Source organism: Etheostoma cragini, chromosome 17 (genome assembly GCF_013103735.1).
Source record: "Etheostoma cragini isolate CJK2018 chromosome 17, CSU_Ecrag_1.0, whole genome shotgun sequence".
NCBI classification, from domain to species: domain Eukaryota; kingdom Metazoa; phylum Chordata; class Actinopteri; order Perciformes; family Percidae; genus Etheostoma; species Etheostoma cragini.
Window position 1 is genome coordinate 1,687,381 of NC_048423.1, and position 24,271 is coordinate 1,711,651.

The 24,271-nt window shown below is 39.2% G+C and overlaps 1 protein-coding gene across 4 annotated transcripts in view; it reads right to left on the reverse strand.

Moving 5' to 3' along the window:
* Positions 1 to 2,859: 2,859 nt before the first annotated feature.
* Positions 2,860 to 24,271, reverse strand: part of LOC117960292 (kinesin-like protein KIF20B) — a 44,440-nt gene continuing 23,028 nt past the window's right edge. For 2 of the 4 annotated variants that reach the window (XM_034898105.1, XM_034898102.1), the window contains exons 29-35: positions 23,555 to 23,662; positions 22,979 to 23,188; positions 13,138 to 13,179; positions 7,317 to 7,391; positions 5,480 to 5,597; positions 4,325 to 4,479; positions 2,860 to 3,181 (exon numbers count right to left, since the gene is read on the reverse strand). In XM_034898105.1, the coding sequence (XP_034753996.1) occupies positions 3,101 to 3,181; positions 4,325 to 4,479; positions 5,480 to 5,597; positions 7,317 to 7,391; positions 13,138 to 13,179; positions 22,979 to 23,188; positions 23,555 to 23,662 (789 nt within the window). In that variant the 3' untranslated portion in view covers positions 2,860 to 3,100. Of the gene's footprint in view, positions 3,182 to 4,324; positions 4,480 to 5,479; positions 5,598 to 7,316; positions 7,392 to 13,137; positions 13,180 to 22,978; positions 23,189 to 23,554; positions 23,667 to 24,271 lie in introns of all 4 variants that reach the window. The other 2 variants (XM_034898103.1, XM_034898104.1) reach the window with 2 other exon arrangements.

The window sequence follows — 24,271 nt, forward strand, 5'->3', positions numbered from 1 at the left end:
GTATAAACAAAAAATTAAAAATAAGCAACATGGATACAGCGTCTGAAGCAGAGCTCCATTCATTCCTATGAAAGTTGCTCAGTGGTGAACAAAGCCGTTCAAACGTTCGGCTGTCCTCCACTTAAGAAATTCTTAGTTGACTAACACTTACTTGATTTTGATGACTAATCGATCAGTTGATTTTATTGACAGAGCTGTGCGCTTTGAGAGGTTAAGACTAGAAAAGCACAATATAAATGTAGTTAATTAACCATCTGAAAAACTGAGTTTCAACACAATTAATCCTGTAAAAGCACCACTTTAAATCTCGTGTTCACTAGAAATGTGCTCATTAGTTACTTGGAAATTAGTAATTAAGAATAAAAAATAACTTAAAGAAATCTTAGTCGACGGATACCAAAACCACAGATTAGTCAACTAATCGACTAAGAAAGGACAACCCTAGTATATTGTTGAAGTTATTGCACCAAAATGTTGCAAATAAATGATTTATTGCGAGATAGTCTGCAGGAATTTGTTGGCACCGTACCCAACACCACCAACCGGTACCAAGCCCTCTCCGAATGTCTTCTACAACTATATTTCTAGATTATGGTTTAGTGGCTTGCCCTGAACAATTGTCAATGCAAACTTATGTTTTTGTGCCCAGACTGTGAAACACAAGCCCCCTGGGGCGGTCGCCGTAAGCAACAAGCTTTCCCACCGCGTCACAGTCTTTAATTGCAAACATCAAGGCGCAGAAAGCAAAGTCACGTACTTGTGGGGTTGTGCAGGTGATTGATATATTTCCTAATTTTAGTACACTATGGGAACGATTAGTGTCAGCAGGCTTTCAGAGTGACAGCGTCCCACTGAGGCTGGCCTACTTTACAGTAGCAACATGTTTTCAACATTAAAGTGCAGGCGTTGAAGCAGTTTATCAAGCAAAGACAAATGTGTGAGTGTGAATGCACTACGCAACATGCAGAACTGCTACTACTTATCTTCATCATCAATACTAATATTTAGGGTATAAAAGGTCATAATACTAATAAATTACAGCATTCACAAAACGCCCAGAGTAGGACTAATCTGTCTTATTCGGATTATTCCTTTTTTATGCTTTTTTCCTGTTGAATGACTTATTTCCAAAACACTTCCGAGAACATCTCTGCTAAACACAAGATTTGAAGTGGTGCTTTGTAGGATTCTTTGTGGAGAATCTCAGTTTTCACAGATCTGTACAATAGTTTCTAAAATAATTTCCCTGAGGGGATCATTAGTATCCAGTGTTCGTGTGTTAGTGTTACATCGACTACAAATTTCTTCAGGTTTCACAAGTCAAATTTGTGACTTTTTAAGATTTTAATGGAGGAAATGAAAGCGCTATATCACGACATCAAAGTCAGATTCCAGACTCCGAAACATTTTCTGAAACAATTCCCCGATTTCGTCATTGCCATCGCAGGACTGGTGTCTGGACTGGCTGAAATATCAGCTGCATGCTGGTCACATTGTTGGTTAGTATGGTCAGCAAATTTAAAAATCTAAAGTGTTGCTTAAACTTTTAAGGAATTAAAGGTTGCGTTAAATTGATGTAGGAAAATTAAAACTTGTTAAAATTGATTCAAGACCTAGAACACAATACTTATTAAGGCCTAACATATTAATTCGAAATTGTTTGACTTTTTAGCCGTAGCCCCAAAAGGATGACTTTAAAATGCAACTTTTCTTTAGCCAACGTAAAAACATCAACCTGAAAAATCTAAGAAATAAGCAGATCTCCACATTTGAGAAACAGTTTTATATTTTTAATTGGTAAATAAGACCAAGGCTATAGAAAGAAAGTAGAGAAAATACATGATGGTATGACAGAAAAGTATTCAATAGGTTTTTATAAAAAAGTGAAAATACTGAAAAGTGCACAATTTCAGAAAATAAACGTCAAGAATGAAACAAACTTTTCTTTTCTTTTTTTTTAACTCAGGCAGCTTTAAAAAAAAAAAAGGAACAATAGAGAACTCTCAGCAGTGTGAACAGAATATAACGATGTACAAAGATCACCCCCCCCCCCCCCCCCCCCCCCCCCCCCCCCCCCCCCCCCCCCCCCCCCACCAGGCCTACGGTCTTCTCTTCTAGCACTCAGAGCACCAGCCCTGATTATCAGAAGGCTGCGTGGTGGTGTTTCGCTAACAAGTACTCGGTAGAACCATTCCTACTTTTATTCTGTTTATCTAGCTTTAGTGTGTAATCACAGGTTTGTTCCAAGGAAAGAGATAAAGTGCAGTAGAGAGTGAAAAGTGAATACAAAGTGAACAACGGAGACATTAAGATACTTGACTTCCTATCCAAACATTTATGAAAATGAAATGAATAAGTTGCTCAGAACAACGTGAGACAATTCAAAAAGGCTCTAAAAGCAGCTTTGATATCAACGAGCTGGCGCTTTACAAACAGGACAACATTGAAACGTCTGAAAAATGACACATTTTAACTGTTGCAGCTTCCTCACATTATATATATTTTTAAAAAAAATACAATAACCATTCTCCAGCACAGCCCAAACATGCCGATAGAAAATTGCACTTTAAAGTAGATAAAGTCAGCATCTTTTTGACTATTAAGTGTAAAGATGTACAGCTTCAGAGTGCTTACTATTTAATAAGAGTATCCGCAGAGGCAGGAATCATTTGATGATAAATGTGGACGAAATATCAGAGAAGAAATACTCTAGCAGCCAAACGTTGATTAGTGTTGTGACGGAATAGTTCAACATTTTTGGAAACGTCTACATTTTGGGTACCAACATTAAACTAACAAAAAAATACAATGAAGGGCCGCACTAAACACACAGATGTAGGTGGTGGCGACCCTCGAATCACTTATCCAAAATGTTGACCCATTTCTAGAACTGCCACTTCGCCACGCAGTCAGCTGTACATTTGTGACTTTGCTCTATTCGGAAAACAGAATTCAACTACAGATTTTTAGATTAAATAAGATAACTTAGAAGGCATGTTTTAAGACTTTCCAGCCACTATGAAATAGAAGAAAAAAAATGGTGTTGGGCAGCTAAATTATCCTTCATCTTGTGAAAATAGTGTTAACGTAAGTAGGTTCACTATTTCACCAGTCTGGAGCGAAGGCGCCTCTTAATGATCGAATGGTCACTCTCTCTCTCCTCTGGCTCTCTGCTGATCATCTACAAACGAGAAAACAACAAAGAGTTAAAAATGTGTGTTTTTGTGTATGACTGTAGGCTTGTCCTTAGAGAGGCCCAGATCCATCTTTTAACAACCAATCAGAAGATCGACAATTTAGGTTAGTGGCTGATCAACTGATCCGAGTGCTTATCGAGACATACCACACCTCCGTGAGGACAGAGTTGATTGACAGCCCACCGTTTTGGCCAGAAAACTATCAAAATGAGTTGCGAGTTGACCTGGAGCCGCCAAGTGAAATGCATTTTCTTTTCTCGTTTTTTCTTAGAAATCTGGCCTTGGGCGAATTCTTTTGGTAAGATTTCTGACCAATGACAGAACAGTTTTCTCTTTGATCATAACTTTGGGCAGAACATTGCTGTGTGAACAAAAAAACAACTGAGGGTAACATGCATCAGCTGTATCATTTTACCCACAGAATCTTAAAGTAAATGAGCTACATGTGTGAAAATGGCCCGAGAAATTGTGAAAAAAATCCGCAACAATTTGATCAGAAAATGAGTCCTTCCGTACCCTGCTGACATGCATGTACCAAAGTAAAGTATTGAGCTGTACTGCAGGCTTACCGTGTGTGTGTGTGTGTGTGTGTGTGTGTGTGTGTGTGTGTGTGTGTGTGTGTATATATATACAAAGGGTTTCTGCAGGTTTCAACAAGTCACATTTAAGACTTTTTAAAAGACCATTAGGAATTCTATTCTGAGACTTATGTCATGACATAAAGGTACAAGGAAATGCCGAGTAGGAAAGTACTGCAAAGTGGAAAAAATATATAAATTGAATAAAAGCAACAGAGTAATATTACATATTAGGGCTCAACAGTTATATGCATCTGCAATAATATCGCGACATGTTACAACGCTATTTCCTAAACGCAAAGGCTGCAATCTGGTCATGTGACTGGCGAGAGCAAATCAGTCTGCACCCCGCAGAGAAAGCATCAACTCGGCACGCTAACGCTACGCCGCAGCCTGACCACAGTTCTGTCATTCAAACAACTGAGTTGAAGTGTAACACTTTTACAGTCATTACAGTAAAATGAAGGGTTCTATTCAGACTCGAGTCTGGATTCTGCCTTCTGGATCGCAATTTCGGTTTCATGTTACAGACCTAATAATGACACTTACTGGGTGTGAGGGCATGTCCATGGGGGAGGAGATCTCAGGCCGGTAGAGCTTCTTTTTGTTCTTCTTGGCTCTCAGAGTGAGGGATGAAGAGGAGGCGGAGGGGGCTGAAGAGTCTGCATCGCCCCGGCCGCTCACCAGACTCATCATCTTCTTGGCTGCAGAGACAGAAGAGGTTTAGAGAAACCTGCTGAATTAGATCCTTAGAGAGATTAAGATCTAGTTTAACTGATTAGTTAAATTTATGTTGGCAAACCATTTAATCATATTTGATGTGTTCTGCATGTTCATTTCACTCTGATTCACAAGTAAAACTCATTGGCAGGAAAAGTTGTTATTTTTTAGTCTCATCAGGGAAATACAAAAAAAATATGAAATATAGTCAATGATAATCATCTTGAAAAAAATCTGTAAAGTCAACACTGGAATGGTTGTTATTTATTGTTCAAGTTATAAAAAAGAAAGAAGAGAAAACAATCACTGGGAGAGACTGAAGGGTATGCAGTAGGAAAGAAAGGATGTGAGGAAGAGAAAGAGATGGGGGCTGGAGGTGGGGAAGATCGGGAACAGTGGAGGGAGAGAAGGAATGACCAATGAGAGAAATGGAGAACAAATGAGAAAGAAAAGAGTGATGTGTTGGAGCAATAAATAACAACAAAAGATGATGAGCAGCAGGCAGAGAGAGAGAGAGAGAGAGAGAGAGAGCGAGAGAGAGAGCGAGAGAGAGCGAGAGAGAGAGAGAGAGAGGATGAGATGGAACCCGAGGGAGGGGCATAATCAATTGACCGAGTGAAACTGCCAATCCCCGGGGATAAAACTCGTAGAGGACTCTAATTCCAATGTGTTCAATGTCTTTGCTTCCTCCTCTAAGCCGTCATTATGTCTCAGACTCGGCCGCCCTTGCCCGGCTGCTGTGTCGAACCTGCTTTATCCTTCCAAATGACTCCGGCAGGAACTCTGAGGTTTGTTGGTGTGTCCTACGTTGGGTTGCTGCATGCAAGTTTTCATCTGTGAAATTTAAAAATTCTAAAAACTCCCTTGGGCCGGGTGAGTGTCTTTGATCAGTAAGTGAGTGAAGGTGAATGAGTATTATGCAGCACAATGCACTGGAGAGGACATATACTGTGTATATACATATATACATATTAACACACTGACCTTTAGAGCCAAACAGCGTGGGGGAGCTTTGCAGGAAGTCTCCGATCTTCTGCAGAGTTCCTTCCTTCCTGGTGCGGATGCTGCTCTGGGAGTCACTGCGGCTCGATGGAGAGGAGATCTGATCACAGGTGACAGTGAACAGTGGTTAGTCTGTCAGCGTGTACAGCGGGAAAAGCTCCATGTTGCTTACGGAACAAGAGTACAGACAACACAACTGGTGAGGGAGTCCGGTGTAACCCAATGATCTAAACCGCAGATCACCTAATGACAAACTGTCCCTTGTAAACATCTATTAGTGGAACTACCTCATGGTTCACCTTTGAACTACCGCACTTGTGAAACAAAGCAGTAGGGTTGGATATCACTATATTTATGTAAGTTTATATTTATATATTTGTTTTCTTTTCTCAATAACAGTGCTAAAACGATACTTTAAAAAACGGTGTCTGAACCGATAATTCAGAAAGAGGGAAAAAAAAAAGCACAAAATGACAACTACTGTCATTAAAGAACAGCTTGTTGATTGCTATTAAGGACACATGGTCCAATTTAAATAATGATTTTAATGATTAATTTAAAATGTAATAACTTACTTCTCCAGGAAATTAATGTTGAACAACAAAAAAGAAAAACAAATTAAATGGCAGAAGGGTACAAAAGCAGGATGAGTTTCTAGAGAGTCACAGATCCGCCAGTGGCCATGGTAACTGGAAGAGTGACGCAAGGCTACACTCGGTCCTTAGCTGCCGACTGCTGTACGTCCCGGTGTTGGAATCTGGTACCTAGCGCTGGAGAGTTTACTCCCCAGAGTCCTAATGTTTTTTTGTTTTGTTTTTGACCTTTTTTTCAACACTTGACGCTTTTTTTCAATGTTTGTCACTTTTTTATGTTTTCAACACTATGTAACACGAACTTATTAACTTTAGTTTTACAGTTATTTTTGGAATTTATGGTCAATAAACCTAATTTGTAGGAAATTAAACCTTATGTTTGAGTTAGAAAAGGCGATGTCAGAAATTATTTAGACTAAAATCAAAGGAATGGATGTTGATGCATAATCACAGACTGGAATATGTCAACTTTTACTCAATACTATTTTGAAACCTCTTCAAATTTTTTCAAATGCTATAAAACTGAATACGACACCCCAAAATAAATGACAGTAGAGATTTGTACTTGCCAGAGAGCGTTCTGTGGAATCAATCATGTTACTTTGGCTAATTAAAATTGGGTAGTTAAAAAGAACATTAATAACGGGCAACATGAGTTTTAAAGCCAGCTGCTAGCTACGGTAGGCTCAAGTTACTTGCTGCCACGGGCAACCTTAACAAGCGCTGCGTGCAGTCATGCTTCTGTTGCCTGTATTGTCGGTTTTGGAGCAGCTGAGAGTAGCGCAGGCATTTACCTGCCACCAAAATCTGTGGTCTCATCCGGTAGATACCGGTCATTTAGGAAGAGATGCCATATTGGCACCAGGTTTTGGTACCCAACCCTACAAAGCAAAGGCCATTTGTTGTTCACCATAATACCTTGGACCTTAGCAACCCTCTAAGCAATTAGGGTAGTAAATGAAATATTAAAGTATGAATCACAATTCACAAATAAGCGGATGAAGATGGATGGATGGATGGAATCACAATGACAGCCAGCCGACAAAAACAGAAGACCTCATGCAAAACAAGTGTGACATCCTTCTGAGTACAATGAGCTGCTGTGTGATAAATTAGTACTCTACCAAATTCTCTACATTGAGGTGTTACCTGTAATTTTTTTAATACATTCACATGAACACGTCATGGTTATGCATGTGTGTGTATGCGTTTGTGTTTGTTTGCACCTCCTCTTTGTGTGGGGTCAGCTTTGGCATCAGTTTGGTCCGCGTGTTCCTTCTGTTCTCAGCCTCCAACTCCTCCTGTAAACACACAAGGCAATACACAATTTAGACAAACAATCAAGAGTGTGTACGGAGTCATCTGTAGCAGAGGAATAGTAAGCGGTTGATGAGCAGAGAGGGTTTGAAAAAAAATAACAACCACAAAATGTTTCATAATGACGTGAGATGACTGACTGGTTGAGATGGGGCCAGACGGTAATATGAGGTAGACGTCAGCAGAAAAACATTCAGACACTTTGTGCACCAGTCTCAGCGGTCGTCAAAGTTCAAATGCACTTATAGCATTTTACTGTCCGCAATCATTTTTAAAAGAGTGAAAATGTGCTCCAATTTAGTTTCCTTTACCTGCCACAGGGGCTTGAAGAGTCTCAGAAACGATCGATCTTCAGTTCCCTTACAAACAAGATTTTGATGTCAGTGACAGGCACTACTGTCCACCTTACGTAGAAAACCTTTCATTAAGACTAGAAGAAAACAAATACGTGGGTCGATGATGTATTCTGCAATTGAACACAAGTTCAGAGAGAAGACTTTCGCTTTCAGGAAGAAAGTAAAGGACAACCTTTAACATTTTCTTCTTCTTTCTATTTATATCCCAGGTATGCCAAGGATAACTATGTTGCCTACAGGGTTTTTCTTTTTCATCAAGTGAAGCGTGAGACCATTTTCTCCCTGTTCTGCTGTCGGAGAGGTAATGAGTTGAATGACATGATAGCATATGAGTTCAAGGAGAAGGATTGCATAAAAGCCTAATTTTGGAGCTTTGCAGATTGTGTCTTATGTGTCAGTTTGAATGAGAGTGCTCTGCTGAAGCTTAAGTGTTATTCCACCAATAAAATGGGACTATTACACAACTGCACCCTTTATTTTGTTTCCAGCCCTTGTGAAGTACAAAGAAGGATTTGTCAAAAAAAAGGTATGAGTTTTGTGACCCTTCACTGCACTGCACTGGCTCGACGAAGGACATTCTTTCGCTGATAAGTGAACCTTTTTATGGCAACCACTGTTTTTTCTGTCTACTGTGGTGTCAATTAAAACATTCAGTACCCAGTAGAAACTCTAAACACGATTTAACCTTCACATTTGCTGGATAACGTGATAAGGTTAAAGCCTCAAATTAAACTGGACAAACATGGTTAAATTACACAAAAAAGCCCTAACATATCTTGTCAAAATCTACCAGGAAACTACTGAAAAAAACGTATTTTTCTACTTACACAGCTAACAGTTAATCTATTTCTTGACACAAGACTCAAATGAATGTGTTTAACCTTTTGGTATTTTCTTGACGATCTTAGGCTTCTAGTTTATTTGTCTGATTCCTGGGTCTTATCGCTTCAGTCAATAGCCTGCCAAAAAAGAAATATTTCTTTTTGTGGTTCATCGACCATTTCACCCAGTCGTATTCACCCCTAGCGGTACTCAGGTGTGATAAGATGTGATATGTCAGTATATTCCTGCATCAGTACAACAAATCCTTGGATATATTTTGGTACTAGGAAATGCAATTCTGACTCACAACTAGCCGGGGACATGCTGACCTGAGAGGGTGGCTCAATGTGGTGGAAGCCATACAAATGCTCCACTTTGAAAAGCAAAAAAAAAAGGGTTGAAACACATGAAAACATCAGTGACTCAGAGTACGCTTTTAAAAATAATCTGAGGAAGAAAGGAAGAACGGATAGGGAGAGAGAAAGTATGAAAGTAGAGATAAAATAAATTGAAAAATGTATGTGTGTGTGTGCACATGTGAGAGCGTGAGAAAGAAATAAGTGGAAAGAAACAGATTAGTAGTGCAGTGATAAGTGATAGCGATAAACCGTAGGGGATAAAGTAAACAAGATTAAGCATTTGTGTGAGAGAGAGAGAGAGAGATGAGATAATAGAGGGAGCATGTGAAGAAAGTAAATGAGACGTGAGATAATATGAATCCAGACTGGGGACAAAAAAAAGATGCAGAGAAGATAGTGGGAAGCAGAGATGTGCTGCAAATAGATCGTTTTCTTGCCAGATTTGGAAGAGCAGATTCTATTGTAACTCCCCAGCGTTTCCCAAAATTAGAAAAAAAGGGTGTTTAATATATAAAGGAAATACATGTATGTGTATTTAAATTGAATGACTACACAATTATATACATTAACTTCCCCCCTCAAATCCTATCAATAGGAAATTGTAGTGTAAGTTATAACGTGTCTGTATTTGACATGTGAGAAGTTTGGCTTTATGTTAAAGCTATAGTGCGTAGTTTCTGTCTCCTCCTTGAAGAATTCTAAGTAATTACAACAAAACTGTCGGCACGTCCACATGACACAAGCCCTTCCATGATCGCGCATTTTTGATTCCAAAAATGTCAAACAAAAACCAGCCTAAATATGAGCTGTTGCATTCATACAATCCTCCATATATACATGCATCTTTAAGGATACACTGAAACAACTAGGAATAGACTTTGAGGACTGAATCATTAAACACTGATTTATAGGACTAGAATACAGGCGGTGAGAACAGAATAGAAAGGGGGGGGGGGGGGGGGGGGGGGGGGGGGGAAGGAAGACTACAAGCTGTACGCTAAGAAACATTTATATAGTAAACAGTATATCAGTGTGTATAACTGATCCACAACACGGTGCTCCTCCGGTGACAGGGCCACACTAACGATCATCCAATACCTTCAAATGTCTTTCTAAAAATTCTGAAAGATTTTCTGGAGCAGGGGTGACGTCTCCTCTAAATAAGAGGCATAACATCATCCATAAATCATTAAGAACTCATCTTCTGAATAGACAGACGTGGCTGGCTGGGAGAGATGAAGCATCATGAGAGACCAAGAGTAGAGGAATGAATGAAAGAAGTTCAAGGACAGAGAGACAAGAAGAGCAAAAGAGAGATAAATAATCAGGGCTGAAGAGAAAATGATTGTGTGCCAAGAGTAAAATCTGAAGAACTTTATTTGCTTGTGTGTGTTCACATTTTGCCAGTTTACATATTCCAGCCTGCCAAAACTATTATCTCGAAGAAAAATTGAATGGTGCAGAAGTGTGGATGATGGATGACAGGCTGTATCACTGCTGGGTCGCTGCCTACAGATGTCAAACTCCTCTGATAAGAATCCACTTTACCATTCAACGCCCTGCCTGGTTGTCACATAGATGAAGTACAAGCACTCTATTTAAGAGGGAGCAAATTATATTTACATTAATCCATTGATTCTGACGTATAATTAGTTCCAAAAACCAGACAAGTGTGGCAAGGAGATTGAACTTATCTACTTCACATTTACTGTAACAATGTTTTAGAAGCAGGAAGCAGAATGAGAAACACTTATGTGACAAGCATGAAAAATAATGATAAATATCCTCGTAATTTATGATTATTTCAAAGGAAAAACAAGTACAAAATTAATCTTGAAATAAGAAAAAACAAATAGATAAATATGATGCATATCCATTTGTAATGGCTATGCATCACTCACTGTAACACTAACACCATGACATGGGACACTTGGGTAAATGCAATTATGATATCAACAATGTTATAAGGCAAAAGCTGTGAAGGTCCCAGTTTTCTCCCTGAGAAAGCTACCAGTCTAACCCCGATTTTCCACCAAGCACCTCTGCGGTCCGGATGCTCCGCGACCCTGCGAGCAATCACGGCCTTTCTTTCACTTTTGGAAACTAGAGGCAGGTCCTGACTGTTTTGATTCCAATAGGAGTGGTAACATGAACACATATTATGACCGATTCTTTTGCACCGTAGTCACCAAAGTAAATATTGCACCCATTTTTCATCAGGCACATCTCTCCAGAACATAACAACACTAAAATTGCATTTTTCGGACAAATTAGGCAAACATCAAATTTCACAAGATCTTCACACAGATAAGCCAACATCAACCAACGTCCTCATTTTTTTTTAATGCTAAATATGGCTTTTAGCTGTGTAAATATCTAATGCTAGGGGAAATTAACATTATTTGTGTATAAATAATACACAAAGAAAATCTTGAATATGTAAACGGGCTGTTTTATATAGCTATTTTCTAGTCTTAACGACAACTCAAAGCGCATTTACCTAGTTGGTTACATATCACACTGTGGCCGAAGCTGCCGTACAAGGTGCCACCTGCTCATCAGATAAACACTCACACACATCTACACTCCGATGGCGCAGCATCGGGGGCATCTTGTGGTTCAGTGACTTGCTCACGGACACTTCGACATGGGACTGCGGGGCCAGGGATCAAACTACCAACATTCCGATTGGGGCAGCGTGTAATGCTTTCTTATTATCTTAAGTTATAGAGAATCTTTGCCGTTATATACAGTGGTGTTTAGCTTGGACTGTGATGCCCCAAAATTAATACATTTGATTAAGTTGTTCTCGGCAGGGAAACTTTCTGTAAATGCAGTAGTACAGGATGAAGTGATTCAAGTAGCAACTGGCACTCAGCTGCGAGCAGTGTGGGCCTGTGGTCATACAAGCGACCCCGTAATAATAATTCCGAACTTCGCCACAGAGTTATCCGCTGAAGTGTCCTTGAACAAGGAACTGAATCCAACCAATTTCCAGGAGCGCAGCCCTGTTGCTCAGCCTCACACTCTGACCTCCCTGTAGAAGGGAGGAACAGGCTACGGCTTGATTGTATCCTCCCTCAAAGACATCAAGAGTCAGTGGCAACAGCAGCACGCAGACCAAAGCTCCACTTCCCCCGCCCAAATACCCTCTAGTCCACTTGGTGAAAATAAAGAAAGAAAATCCGTTTACAGAGAATTAAACGTGTAGGTTTCCAGACCGAGCTGCAGGGCCAAATCCAATTGCCGGTAGAGGGTTAATGAGTAACATATTCCTAATGAAGTTGCATGACTGAATGTCATTATAACACTATAACACTAACCAACTGTTTATGTTTTGCAACCCAAATCAATCTATAAGCTGAAAAAATGGATTCAAAGTTCTCCAACATTCTCTTCAAAAGTAATTTCCCCCATCCTATAGTAGACAAATAAGACTGAGACCAGCTCTACACTGTACCACAGAAGCATCATGGAAGAGGTCTGTTTTTGAGGGTGAATGCTGAAGGAAAACTTTGACATTGAGGAAAAATGTGAAGGGGGCGTCGTCAGGCATAAATCACTCTGCTCTTTAACATGGAAATGAGTAAATTAATGGCACACTAACAAGCAACCAATATAAACATTCCCATTGCTGTGATGCCTTATTGGCCATAATCAAATTATGTGCACCTAAATTTAGTCTCTCTCTCTCGACTACAAAGAGAGAGAACACGGTAGTTACACCATCTTTTTTCAAATCTCTACTGTTGCAGTGGTTGGATGAAGGTTGGATAAACAAATGCAGTTTTATGGATCATATCCTCACCTTTATTCATTCTTGCATCTACTGTTGGCTAGCAGCCAATGGAGGAACTGGAGGTGAAAACACTGTTAAAGGACAACAACTATCCTGCGTGAAAGGTTTTCCAAGTATTCTCTGCTGGATTTGTAAGGAAAATTAGGGCTTCAGGCCTGCAGCCTTTTGATCATAGGCACTTTTTTAATGCTTATACTACACTGCTGCTATACCTGAACTTTCTGTATAAAATCCTTTACCAAATAATGTGACTTACTCATGATGGGTAAGCCATGCGGTTTAAACCATACTGATGTGGATAATGATGATGAGTAATGAGGAATGTTGTGGTTGTATGCTTATGAGTATGGAAGGGGTAAAACATGATGCGGTTCTGTGAAAGAAAAACATGTACCTTGTGTGTTGGTCGTCGTTTACTCCTTCTGAAAATGTGAGACTTTAGAAAAGAAAGAACTTGGTTAAAAAAAACTGTAATGTATACACATGGTACACACTAATTAAACAATAACTATCTTTTCAGTTCGATTTTGAGTTTGTCGTGAAATAGTGAGACAATAAGCTGGAATGGAACAGGAAAGAAATCATTCAACATTAATAGAGTTCAGGTCCTGATGGGATTGGCTACATAGTGCCACTGGTGCCACCATGGTGTACAGCAGAGTCTATTTATCTGTTAGACGCCAAGAGCCCCACGACTCCCTGCTGCATTCGTGTTCAATGTTTAAAACCAATAGAATGTGTGTGTTTGAAGATCCATATTACTGTATATATTTTGTGTTGTTCACAGAGGGTATATTTTGAAATCACAGACTTCCCTTCTGTGGGAAAGCCACTAAAAGGTTTAAGAGGAACATACCGAAAGAATGAAACCCATATATAACCCAAATGGAAGCAGTGGGAGCATCGTTTGAATTGCCTAAATTTTTTTTTTTTTAAGTTTTAAAGTGCTGGTGTGGGATCCAGAAGCATTAAGGTACGTGGCTTCTAAGGTCACAAGACTTTTGCACATATTATACAAAAGTGCTGAAGAGAGTATTTGTACAAAAAAAGTACAGCAGTTGACTATGAGGTCATATTCTGTATTGTAGTGTTGAGTCTATGATTATATTGTGCACCCATGGAGTGGACACAATGAAAACACCTTCCAATGTGATGTTATCCAATACAAAAGCCTCATTCTAACGATAACTACTTGCTGAAAAGCTATCAAGAGATTAAAACGTAAACCTAAAACCATAAATGAATAAGTCCAAACAACAACTGACCATTAATATCTTATGGAACACCATTGTTGGATAACCACAAAACTCTACGTTTTCCCACATTTCCTTATGCTTATCTGTACCAGCAATGTTTGGACTCCCAGGAACCGCCCCATCATAGAAATCAACCAATTGCCAGTTGTGATGTGGAACTAATGTTCTGTCTATCCATACGTGTAGACCTGCACATACAGAACATTGGAACTCGCCAGCAGGTGTAGAAATTTAACCTACTATATTTTTCAGGGGGAAAAAAATGGCAACTGTGTCAGACACCTTTTAGTTCCCATTTTTACTGAAAATGTCAATGTCAATTTTATTTCTATAGCTCATTTAAAAACAACAGTTGACCAAAGTGCTGAACAGGGTCAATGTCATGAGACACTTGTGACCTCAAAACAACGGGATAAATTGCCTCTGTCAAATGTCAAACCCCTACTGAGTTAGCGTCACTAGACAGAGCAGAATGGCATGTCTGAATCCAAGTACTAAAATTTAAGAGAGCTATCCTACAAATTTACATTCATACAGTACGTATATGAGAATGTCAAGAATAAATTGTTTGGATGGGAAAGCGCATTTATCTGCAGCAGATTAAATTTTTCCTTTACATATCTCACATGGATTATTTTCTTTTTTTCAAAGTTCTGCTTAATTAATGAATGATGACCCACTGTCTAGGACATATGAATTTATACTCCGATAATCTATGAAGAATCACTAATGCAGCAGCACACAAAACCAACTATTTCCAGGTGTAACTTGCTTAGTCAAAGGTACTGAAGAAAATCTGATTAAGACAAGTTTATTTAATGTGTTATGCTCTCATGACTTTCCCCTTTCCACATTTGCGTTGATGCATCACAAGCACAGCCAAACAGAAACTCAAGCACCATAAATACTCAGCTACTTTATCCAATTAATGATGGGTAAAGAGCGAAGCTGAGTGAGATGGATGGGTTGCTGCTTTTAAAGGTGGCTGCACTTTAAAAGAAAAAAAAAAAAAAAACAGACTATTCCACAAAACTGGCTAAAGGTTTTGAGGACTTCACTGTTTGTGTGTGTTCTCTGACTCTCCCTCTCTCCCTGACATCTGTGAGGCCCTATTATGTTGCCCCATTAATCATCGGTGAACCTGCTCTCTGCCTGTGCTCCTGCTGACTCTCGGCAGGATCAAGGATAGGCCAAGATCCTGCAGACAGACAGATCCAGACAGACAAACACAGAGAGAGAGAGAGAGAGAGAGAGAGAAAGAGAAAGAGAAAGAGAAAGAGAGAGAGAGAGAGAGAGAGAGAGAGAGAGGCATGAGATATTCTGTACCAGTCATTTTCAGATGATCTAAAAGCCCCCACTGGCAAACACACTGCATGTCTCTTACCCTAAAGCGACATTGACTTTAAATAGCTTGTAAAACAAACACGCTGTACAAATTCTGGTTTTCAAAATAACTAAATAAAAATGCCATTTAATTATTTATTATTAAAGAGGAGGGGGAATAATTCCTGTGGTTCCCAATCCAAGCCATGGTTGTTTTTTTACATAGTGGGGGAAAATCCGTGTTTTAGTAAACTCAGGGTCTTCCACAAACACAATATTTGTAATAGTATGCACATTCTGACATTTGCTAATCCTACAGCTGCCTTAAGCTAGGGGGCAAAAATACAAATGCAGACACACAGCCCTAGTACACCATCGTCCTATCAAGCTGTATTTATTTACCTGCTAACAACTGACTAATTACACCTCCAGTAGACTTAAAGTTGCATTATCATTAGTTTGGAATTATGTTTGTGTACATATGATCAACCCAAGTCTAACATTTACTCTCCTCTTAGCTCTGGTTTGGTTTCCGCCAACTCCCGGGAAAATATCGGACTATTTAGCTGCTAGCTGTTACTCCTTTACCAGTTAAACTCTTCATCAGGGTTTTGTGGAGTCTGAATAACCCTCACACATCACAGTCAATTCTATCCTAATATTAACAATATCACTTAATGGAGATTTCAAAATGTCCTGGTACTAAAGGCAAATTTCTTGCCATGACACTGAGACGATGATTGACACAGTTGGTAGGAGTTTTGTGATGGAACTAGAAGGTTTCTATTACAGGCTGTGTAACTGAAGTGGGAGGGGGGACAGGGACAGCTAGCTGTGATCATTTACAGTTTTTTATGCATGCAAAGATGCACACGTAAAATTTAGATTTAAGGTTTTCTATAGTGCGGAAATAAGCAATACGTTTAAGCGCATCGTGTTTGTTGGGTTTGCACCTGAGCCTTTTACAAGATAATTAGTGCATTCTTTGTATTATTCCTAAGGTAACAAACCCTTGCATCATGTGTCTGACAGTTCAATACAGGCTATATTGTCTGACTTGCTGGGTTTCGTGATACATACAACACAAAATGTGACTGTGATAAAGCGAGAACATGGAAGATATGCGATGCTAAAAGATGTGTCCATTAAGTACATGCTGTGCAGTTAGACTGTGCAGATCTAAAATCTCTCAACAGCCAACTGTCACCGCTGTGACAGCTTCTCCAACTTTTCACTATCATCCATTATTGTTTCTGCTCCTTTTCAACAACTCTACCCACAATCCCTCCTCTTTCATCTTGACATCTAACCTCCCTAATCTCTCAACCACCCATCTCTGCTTGCCAGCCACTTTCATCTTCCCCATCTCTTCTTTCCATCCTTCTCTCATCTCTACTGTTTTCCCTCTGCTGTCTTCCTCTATATGTACTTCCTCCGAGCATTGTTTCATTATACTTTCCTCCTTCCTGGCTGGCATTTCCTCCGTCTCTCCCCCTTAACCAATCTCTCTCAATTTATTCTTTCTGTGTTGCACCCTCCACATCCCTCCTTTATTCATTTTGGCCCATTCCTCTCTTGGTTGTAAAGCTCAAGGAAATCTTTGTTTCAAATCTTATTCCCTCCCGTTTTCTGTTGGGTACTAAATTTTACTTCATCCTCCTTTATTGGACTGCTAAAGTATGAAGGCCGACGACATACACCAACCCTTTTTTTTTTTTTTCACATGTTCAGATGAGAAAGGCTTTCCAAGTGGAAACTGGGTCATCGCAGCAGCATGAATAGAGGTACTAGTTAAAGAACAAAGTGTACAAAGAAATAATGTCTATGAAGCTGAAATTATTTTTTTTTAAAGTGTGCATGAAAACATCTTTATACCCAGAGAATTTGTCTGGGTCTCACGTCTTCTCTTCCGATTTTGCCTTTACTGCCTTTATGAAAGAGATGTGTTCTTGTTCATAAATGTTGACTGGCTTGCCCCAGATCCCCAGAATAAAATCTTATGTAACGTCGCATCCCTTTGGATGTGCTGTAGAAGCCATCCTCATCACAAATACCTACATATTTTTATGGGCTTTTTTATTGAACAACCCCCCCCCCCCCCCCCCCCCCCCCTCCTCTTCCCATTCTCCCTCTAGAACCCAGGTGAGTCAGCATAACTGCAGTCATCAGTGGAATTACTTAGGGGTTAAAGCTCTGCGATGAAACCCCAGTGTAAATACTCCCACTGCTGGTTTCAAAAGGGAAGATGTCGTCGTATGAGAAGAGCACAACGAGACGGAGTTAAAGGAGCTGAGTTAGATTGGGAGGAATACTTGTTACGTTAACGTGGCCTAAAATGTTCCAGCTAATGAGCTTTTGCCGGAGTATGTTGGCACATTGCTAACACGCCGTCACATAGTTCTTAGTTGTGACGGTTAAAAAAATATCGAGAAGGAAAGATGTAGAGCATCGGGGCTCCTTCTTCTTGTTGCTCTAAGTCTCTTTGGGAGCTGTCAAAATTATAGAATACATAAAACTACAGGTTTGGCGCACACACAACATTGTTTTAATTACTGTCATTTTCCAATGAATCATTTAAAAACAAAAGAAGTATTCTGTAAAAAAAAAAGCAAATCATAACTACAAGTGAACATTTTCTCCACTGTAGCTTTGGCACGTAAAAATGTACTGAATAGTTAACTCAAACCGAGCAGTGTTTTCTTATCCCCATGTTTTATTACTCTTAAATATTTAGGACTTGAGATGTCTGGCTTTGTTTGTTAAAAGAAAAAGGGGTTTATTACAAAAACATGTTGTAGTCCTTAAAGTGCCCATGTTATGCTTTTCCCCCTTTCCTTTACGGTGTTATATATCATTCCTGTGCAGGTATAGGTTTACAAAGTGAAAGAGCCCAAAGTCCCCCCCAAAATCCAACAGAAAACTCGGTTCACAAACAGCTCTATTGTAGTCCAGCCTTTACTTCCGTGACGAATGTGAATCACTTTATAACACACGTTAAAATGCTTGCCTAGCTGCTAGCGTGGCACGCCCTCATACTCTGCGTCTGACTAGCTAGCAGTACTTACTGTGCATGTGCAAAGAAGAAGAAACAGAAGTGAGATGCTTCACTCTGTAGTTAAAACAAAGAGCTCAACACACAGGGTGAAAAGAGAAGCTGCAGCAAGTACAACAAAAATATGGTGTTTTCTGATAATGTAACTGCATAAACCTATTCTGGTACAACCTCTGAACACAATTATGAACCTGAAAATGAGCATAACACAAGCACTTTAAAGTAAGGTATCAAGTTAAAAAACTCTTTGAAACTTTGGTGTGGTCTCGGCTCTAGTATTGTTGTTTCTGTGGAAACTTTTTCACCACTACTTTTCAAAATGTTTTTCAAAAACACTTAAATGTGAAAAATGTTTAAATTGGCTGCATCGCAAAGTTGACTCATTCAGTTTCTAAATAGCTTTCCTCTTGATGCCATCTCAAAGCGATTTATCATCTTTTGCTCAGCGACGTTCACTTTCCGTGAAGTGAAGATGCAATGTCAAGATGCATCTGGGAAAACAGCCCTTAGAATATTATAATTACAACCAGATACTCTAAGGTATTAAAAAAAACAAGGTAACATTAGCAGATTGCTGTACGGAGCACCGGAGGTGACATGGATGGGAATACACACACACACACACACACACACACACACACACACACACACATTATAATATTTATTTCCCCCCCCCACGATGAAAGTCGAGATCTCGAGTTTGAGGAGAAAAAAAAAAAGAAAGAAAAAAAAAACATTGACTTTCAAACTCGAGTATAATGTTTGTCCACAGTGCATGTTTTGCAATTAAAATGTCCATCTTTCATTAGTCAAAGATAATCAACTGCTCCACAGGGCAGCACTGAACGCAATTTGTGAAGATAGATTAAATAATCCTCTGCTAAGTAAAAATAAAATCATGGGGTGCTAGGTTAAATGTTTTCCAGTTTTCCTGTTTTTGTATGATTATATTTTTTCTACCAATGGTCTTCTTTAGGTTTGTCTTTTACTTTAAAATGCAAATTAGGCCCTGCACAGGACAGTAAAAGGATTTAGTGAAAATGACACCTACAATAAATTCCTAATTCTGCCCCATGGTTGGATAGGCTTCGGCGTCTGGGGGAATAAATTTATGATTGGCAATACATCGGCAGTTGTTATTTGTTGGGGGTATTTTGTCATTTCTTCAACAGCAGAGAGACAGTGGGGGGAAAACAGCGTGTGGAGCTGACAAATTTACACATAAATCAGTAAATTAAGGGTTTATTTTGACCAAACCAGAGTTGCTGATTGTTGGAGGAGTGGTGTTTGGGAAATTTATTTTGTATGTCAAATTTGAATGAATGCGGTTTTACGATGATCAGCGAGGTCACATTACGGTTTCTGTCAGTGGAGTCTGGTGGCTTTGAGAAGAGCAAATAAAAGCGTTTGTTTCACATCTAACTCAGTGAGGGTTTTGTCCGCGAAAACAAGAGTTGACGAAATTGCAGAAACCAACTGAGACAGCTTTGGTGAGTTTTAGGTTATGTTGTAAGAGGATTAACACAATATATATCCTCGCAATGTGAACTGGCTGGAGGTTGATAAAACTATTCAACTGACAAAAATGAATACAGCAGTATGTTTTGTTTGCCAATAATAAAATTGTTGCTACCGTGTTGTCTTGCAGTGACAGAGCACATGAAATGAATAGCCCCACATGAACATTGCAACTTTTATCATGTCTAGGGGTGCAGGATACAGCAACTCAATATCGTTATTGCAATATATCTAAAGTATGCAATACTTTGTTTATTTTGTGGAGTGCTGCGTCCCGTCTGTTGGCTGTGTGGCTTAGTTGTGTTTGATTTATAACGACCATGTTTCATTGGCCAGTTACTGTGCCATGGTCAGCACACGGGTCCACTACGCAACAAACACTGTGGAGCGTACCACGTGACGTGTGTGCATATTTCAACAAAGTGACAATTTAAGTGAAGAAATAGAGACAAAACAGAACGAATCAGAGAAGAGAAAGAAAAGGTGTGTGTTGTTCTCTGCATTTATATTTAGACCGTCCAACCAGTACATGTCCTGTTCTTTTATTTATTTCATACTGTCCAACCATTACAACATGTCTTGTTCTTGAGACATGATTGTTCCTTATTTAATCATGTTGAACCAGTCCAATATGACAGTCAGTTGAAATGAACATTTTGTTGTCATAAAACTTGTTTCATTTGTTATGAATCTCTTTTGGTGTTTTCGCTAACTTTTCTAATTTTACATACGTTTAAAACATATCGTAATTAGTATAAATATCGCAAAATTAATTTTCAATATCTCCATATCACAATTTGTCAATAACGTGCAATCCTAGTCATACCGCCACTTAAAAGCAGCTCCACTCAGAGTTCATCTCAACCATGACGATCACACAAAACAGGGGTTCTTTTTTGTCCTTTTGCTAATATGTTGAGGTTATCATTTCATCATTCTGGTTTGCCATGCACGAAATTGTCTTTGATGGCTTGATTTGCAGTTGCTATTAATGTAACTTTATCAGTAGTAAACTTATAAATATGAATTACTGGCATAAGGTGTGTTAATGGACTCAGCAGCTCCCAAGCACACTGCCTGGGAGCATTATGGTGAAATATGGATCATTCAGATTTAATAATTCAGTTTTAAAAGCAGCCAACACTGAAATTACAATAATGAGGACGCATGATATTATTGGGCCTTACTACGTAGCTATCTATTGAACCATGGAGTTGAGTAAATATCCACAATAGGGTTTAGGGAAACATTGACTGACTTGATTTGTTCAGAGAGACCTTGTTTTTCATTTTTAATAAGAAGAAATAATGAGCAGAAATTATGGTGTGAAACCTCCACTGTCTTTGTACAATCTTGTACTTTACATCTGTCAACACAAATGTTATTTTGGAATTTTTCCAAATGCAGACATGTTGTTTTCAAGATGTTTGCCAAAGGGAGAAAAGAAAAAACATGAGTGATTCTGTACCAGCTGCAACCAGCGTTAACCTTTGCACACAGTGACAAAGTGATGTGACAAGTGAACTGTACCGACCCTGTTTCTTAGAGTGGGATGCTTCTTTAGTATGTTCTCTGGGGAGACAATGTGTGTGTGCTACCACTGAAGTTACTTTGTTTTTCCTTGTAATTGGTATTTATGATTAATGACATTGCTTTTCTCAACCATATGTGGATGGTACATGCATGTGAGTGTTTTCACAATCAATTCACTACAGAAAACAAAGGACAAAGGAAGGATGTAATTTCTTGTTTTTTTTATGCAAATGGTATTTAGTTGCACAATTAATCAGAATTAAATTGTCTTCAGATGGATTGCGATATCACGACATTATGCGGCAACAGTGGGATCACACAGCAGATCCCAATGCAACTCGTCAGGTTAGATTTGATGCATTTGTGTCTGAAGTAGCTTACCCAATTGGTCAGCGTCCACTGAGGAGCACCTGCCAGTCATGGGTATGGATTTGGTGTGTGTGTGTGTGTGTGTGTGCGTGCGTGCGTGTAGCAGCTGTTACAGACAATGGGTTCAAGTGCCTGTTAGGTGTTTCTTAAAAGAGCCCGGCCTTTTCAAAACAGTTCCCAATGAAGGCTTCTCAGATGGTTCTGTGTTAACAAACCAACTGGCACGCCAGGTTATAATTTGGCAAAAGTCGCATTTTCTTTTCTATCTATGATTATTTTCTGTAAGTGTCAATTCTTAATGAAATGATTCAACAAAACTAGGTTAGCTAAATAATGCTAGATGGCTGATAAGTGGACATTTGTCTTTGATAAAATGTATACCATAACATAAATTAGAGAACAAAACGTATTTACAAATTGTGTTGCAGTTGTGAAAATAACATTCATTGGTTTACTAGATCTGAATTATTATTATTATTACTACTATCATTATATTGTTTTATAGTGTCTTGTAATCAAATGCAAGGAGCCAACTGTAACAAAGGAGTTAGCCTACTTCTCTTGCATTAGTCAGAACAGAACAAAACTAATTAACATAAGTGTAGCTCCTCGCTGCATTTAATCAAATTCCAGTGAGAAGGTGTCCTGAAAACAACCTTTACCCAGTCTCACAGTCTGGTCTTGTTTCCATGGAGTCTTCTTTGGTCTTATTTTTGTACAAGTCACATATTGCCTACGCAGTTGTTGAGATTATGACATTGTCATAGTATTATAGCTCATGTTATTGCATACAACTGTTGTTGCCCCATACTTAGAAGGGTTTAATTTACATAACATGTGAAAAATTAACTCATCTCTGAAAATCAAAAAGTCAATCTATGAGGCAGTTATTTTTTAATTATCTAGTGAGGATTTACTTTTAGGAAATGTAGGCAAACATGGTGTACATATGAAGGTTTATACAGCACAGAGGGATGTTTTCACGTGCACCATCTTTTGTAGTTGGACACAGATAATATTAATTGTATCCACAAATGGGCAAACAACGTGACACTGTCAAACTTAAACCACCACACTGATGAAATTAGCTAATTTATAATTATCAGGTATCTCTTACTTTGAAATGAAACATGCTTCATGCCTGATAAGTGTGTGGACGACCTGCTTGTTTGACTGGATCTTACCTTCTCCATCTCTCCGCTCTTCCTTTTGCGTGCTGGGCGGGGGATTTTGACAGTGACGGCGTTTTCCTCTCCCTGGCGTCGCAGAGCCATGCGGTTCGGCTGCAGAGGGCTGAAGGAGATCTCCAGCTCCGGACGGGGGAAGCGGCTCGTCCTGCCGTTCTCTGTGGAAATCTCAGAGGATTCTAGCACTGAAGGATAGCCAGCTGAGCTCTGTGGGAACACACATGATTGACATGAAGGTCATTTCATGGTCACTCAAGTGAGACTTGTGTCTAGATCTGAGGATACAGACAGGTCTGTAGGTTACAACAAGGTGTTGAGGTCAGCTGCTACAAAGTATCCCCACAGGTTACTGGGCAAGATGGCATCCAAAAAGTTTCAAGCTGGTAAAATGTGGACCGACTACTGGGCCTGCAAAATATATATTTTTTCTATCGTCATGGGATTATGAACTGGCACAATATATCGTATTTTACGGACTATAACTACCCTACTTCTAATCCAATGTAATGTTCTAAAATACGTTTCCAAAGTATTGGATTGAGTCAAGAATTCATGTCATGTCACTGAGGTTACCTGGCTGCTGACTGACGCTCTGGTATCCCTCCTTCCTCCTGACTTCCTGTTAATGGTTTCACTCTGGGGATTCCCAACCAATGGAACAGGGCTCACATTGCCTTTAGTCTGTCATAGGCCGAAAAAAGACATTCAAAGTGATTATAACATCCAAAATATGTCAATACATTCAATGCTTTCATGGTCAGTTCAATATTACGTTCAGTCTACCATAACTGTTGGCGTGGCATTGGTGTAGATGTGTGTTTTTAAACAATTGCCAATCAATAACTTGTTGTCCAAGAGTTCAAACTTAAAGTTGGATATTACAATGAGTTTTAAAAAAAGTAAATAAATAAACTAAACAAACAAGATAATAGTTCTTTTAGTCCTACCACATTATCATACACCTAACCACGGTTGAAAAAAATGGTGAACTTGCTGTGCGCAACAGAGCTGAACCAATTAGGCCAAATTTAAATCAAAATTTTCCACCCCGAGCGTCACACGTTGGCTGCCAAAAAATGGCTCCTATAATAATTGCTAAGTACGACCACAGCCACTATGGGTAATTTTAGATTGACAAAGCTCTACAGATAACAAAAGTGCCTCTTTTGTTTCTGAAGCTGAGGGTTTCTCACATACAGATGCTGTTAAATCCATCAGACAGGGTGTTAACAACAGATTAACAACAGCAATGTCTGCAGCAGCAGTTCAAGAGTTCAAGAGCAATCGTGC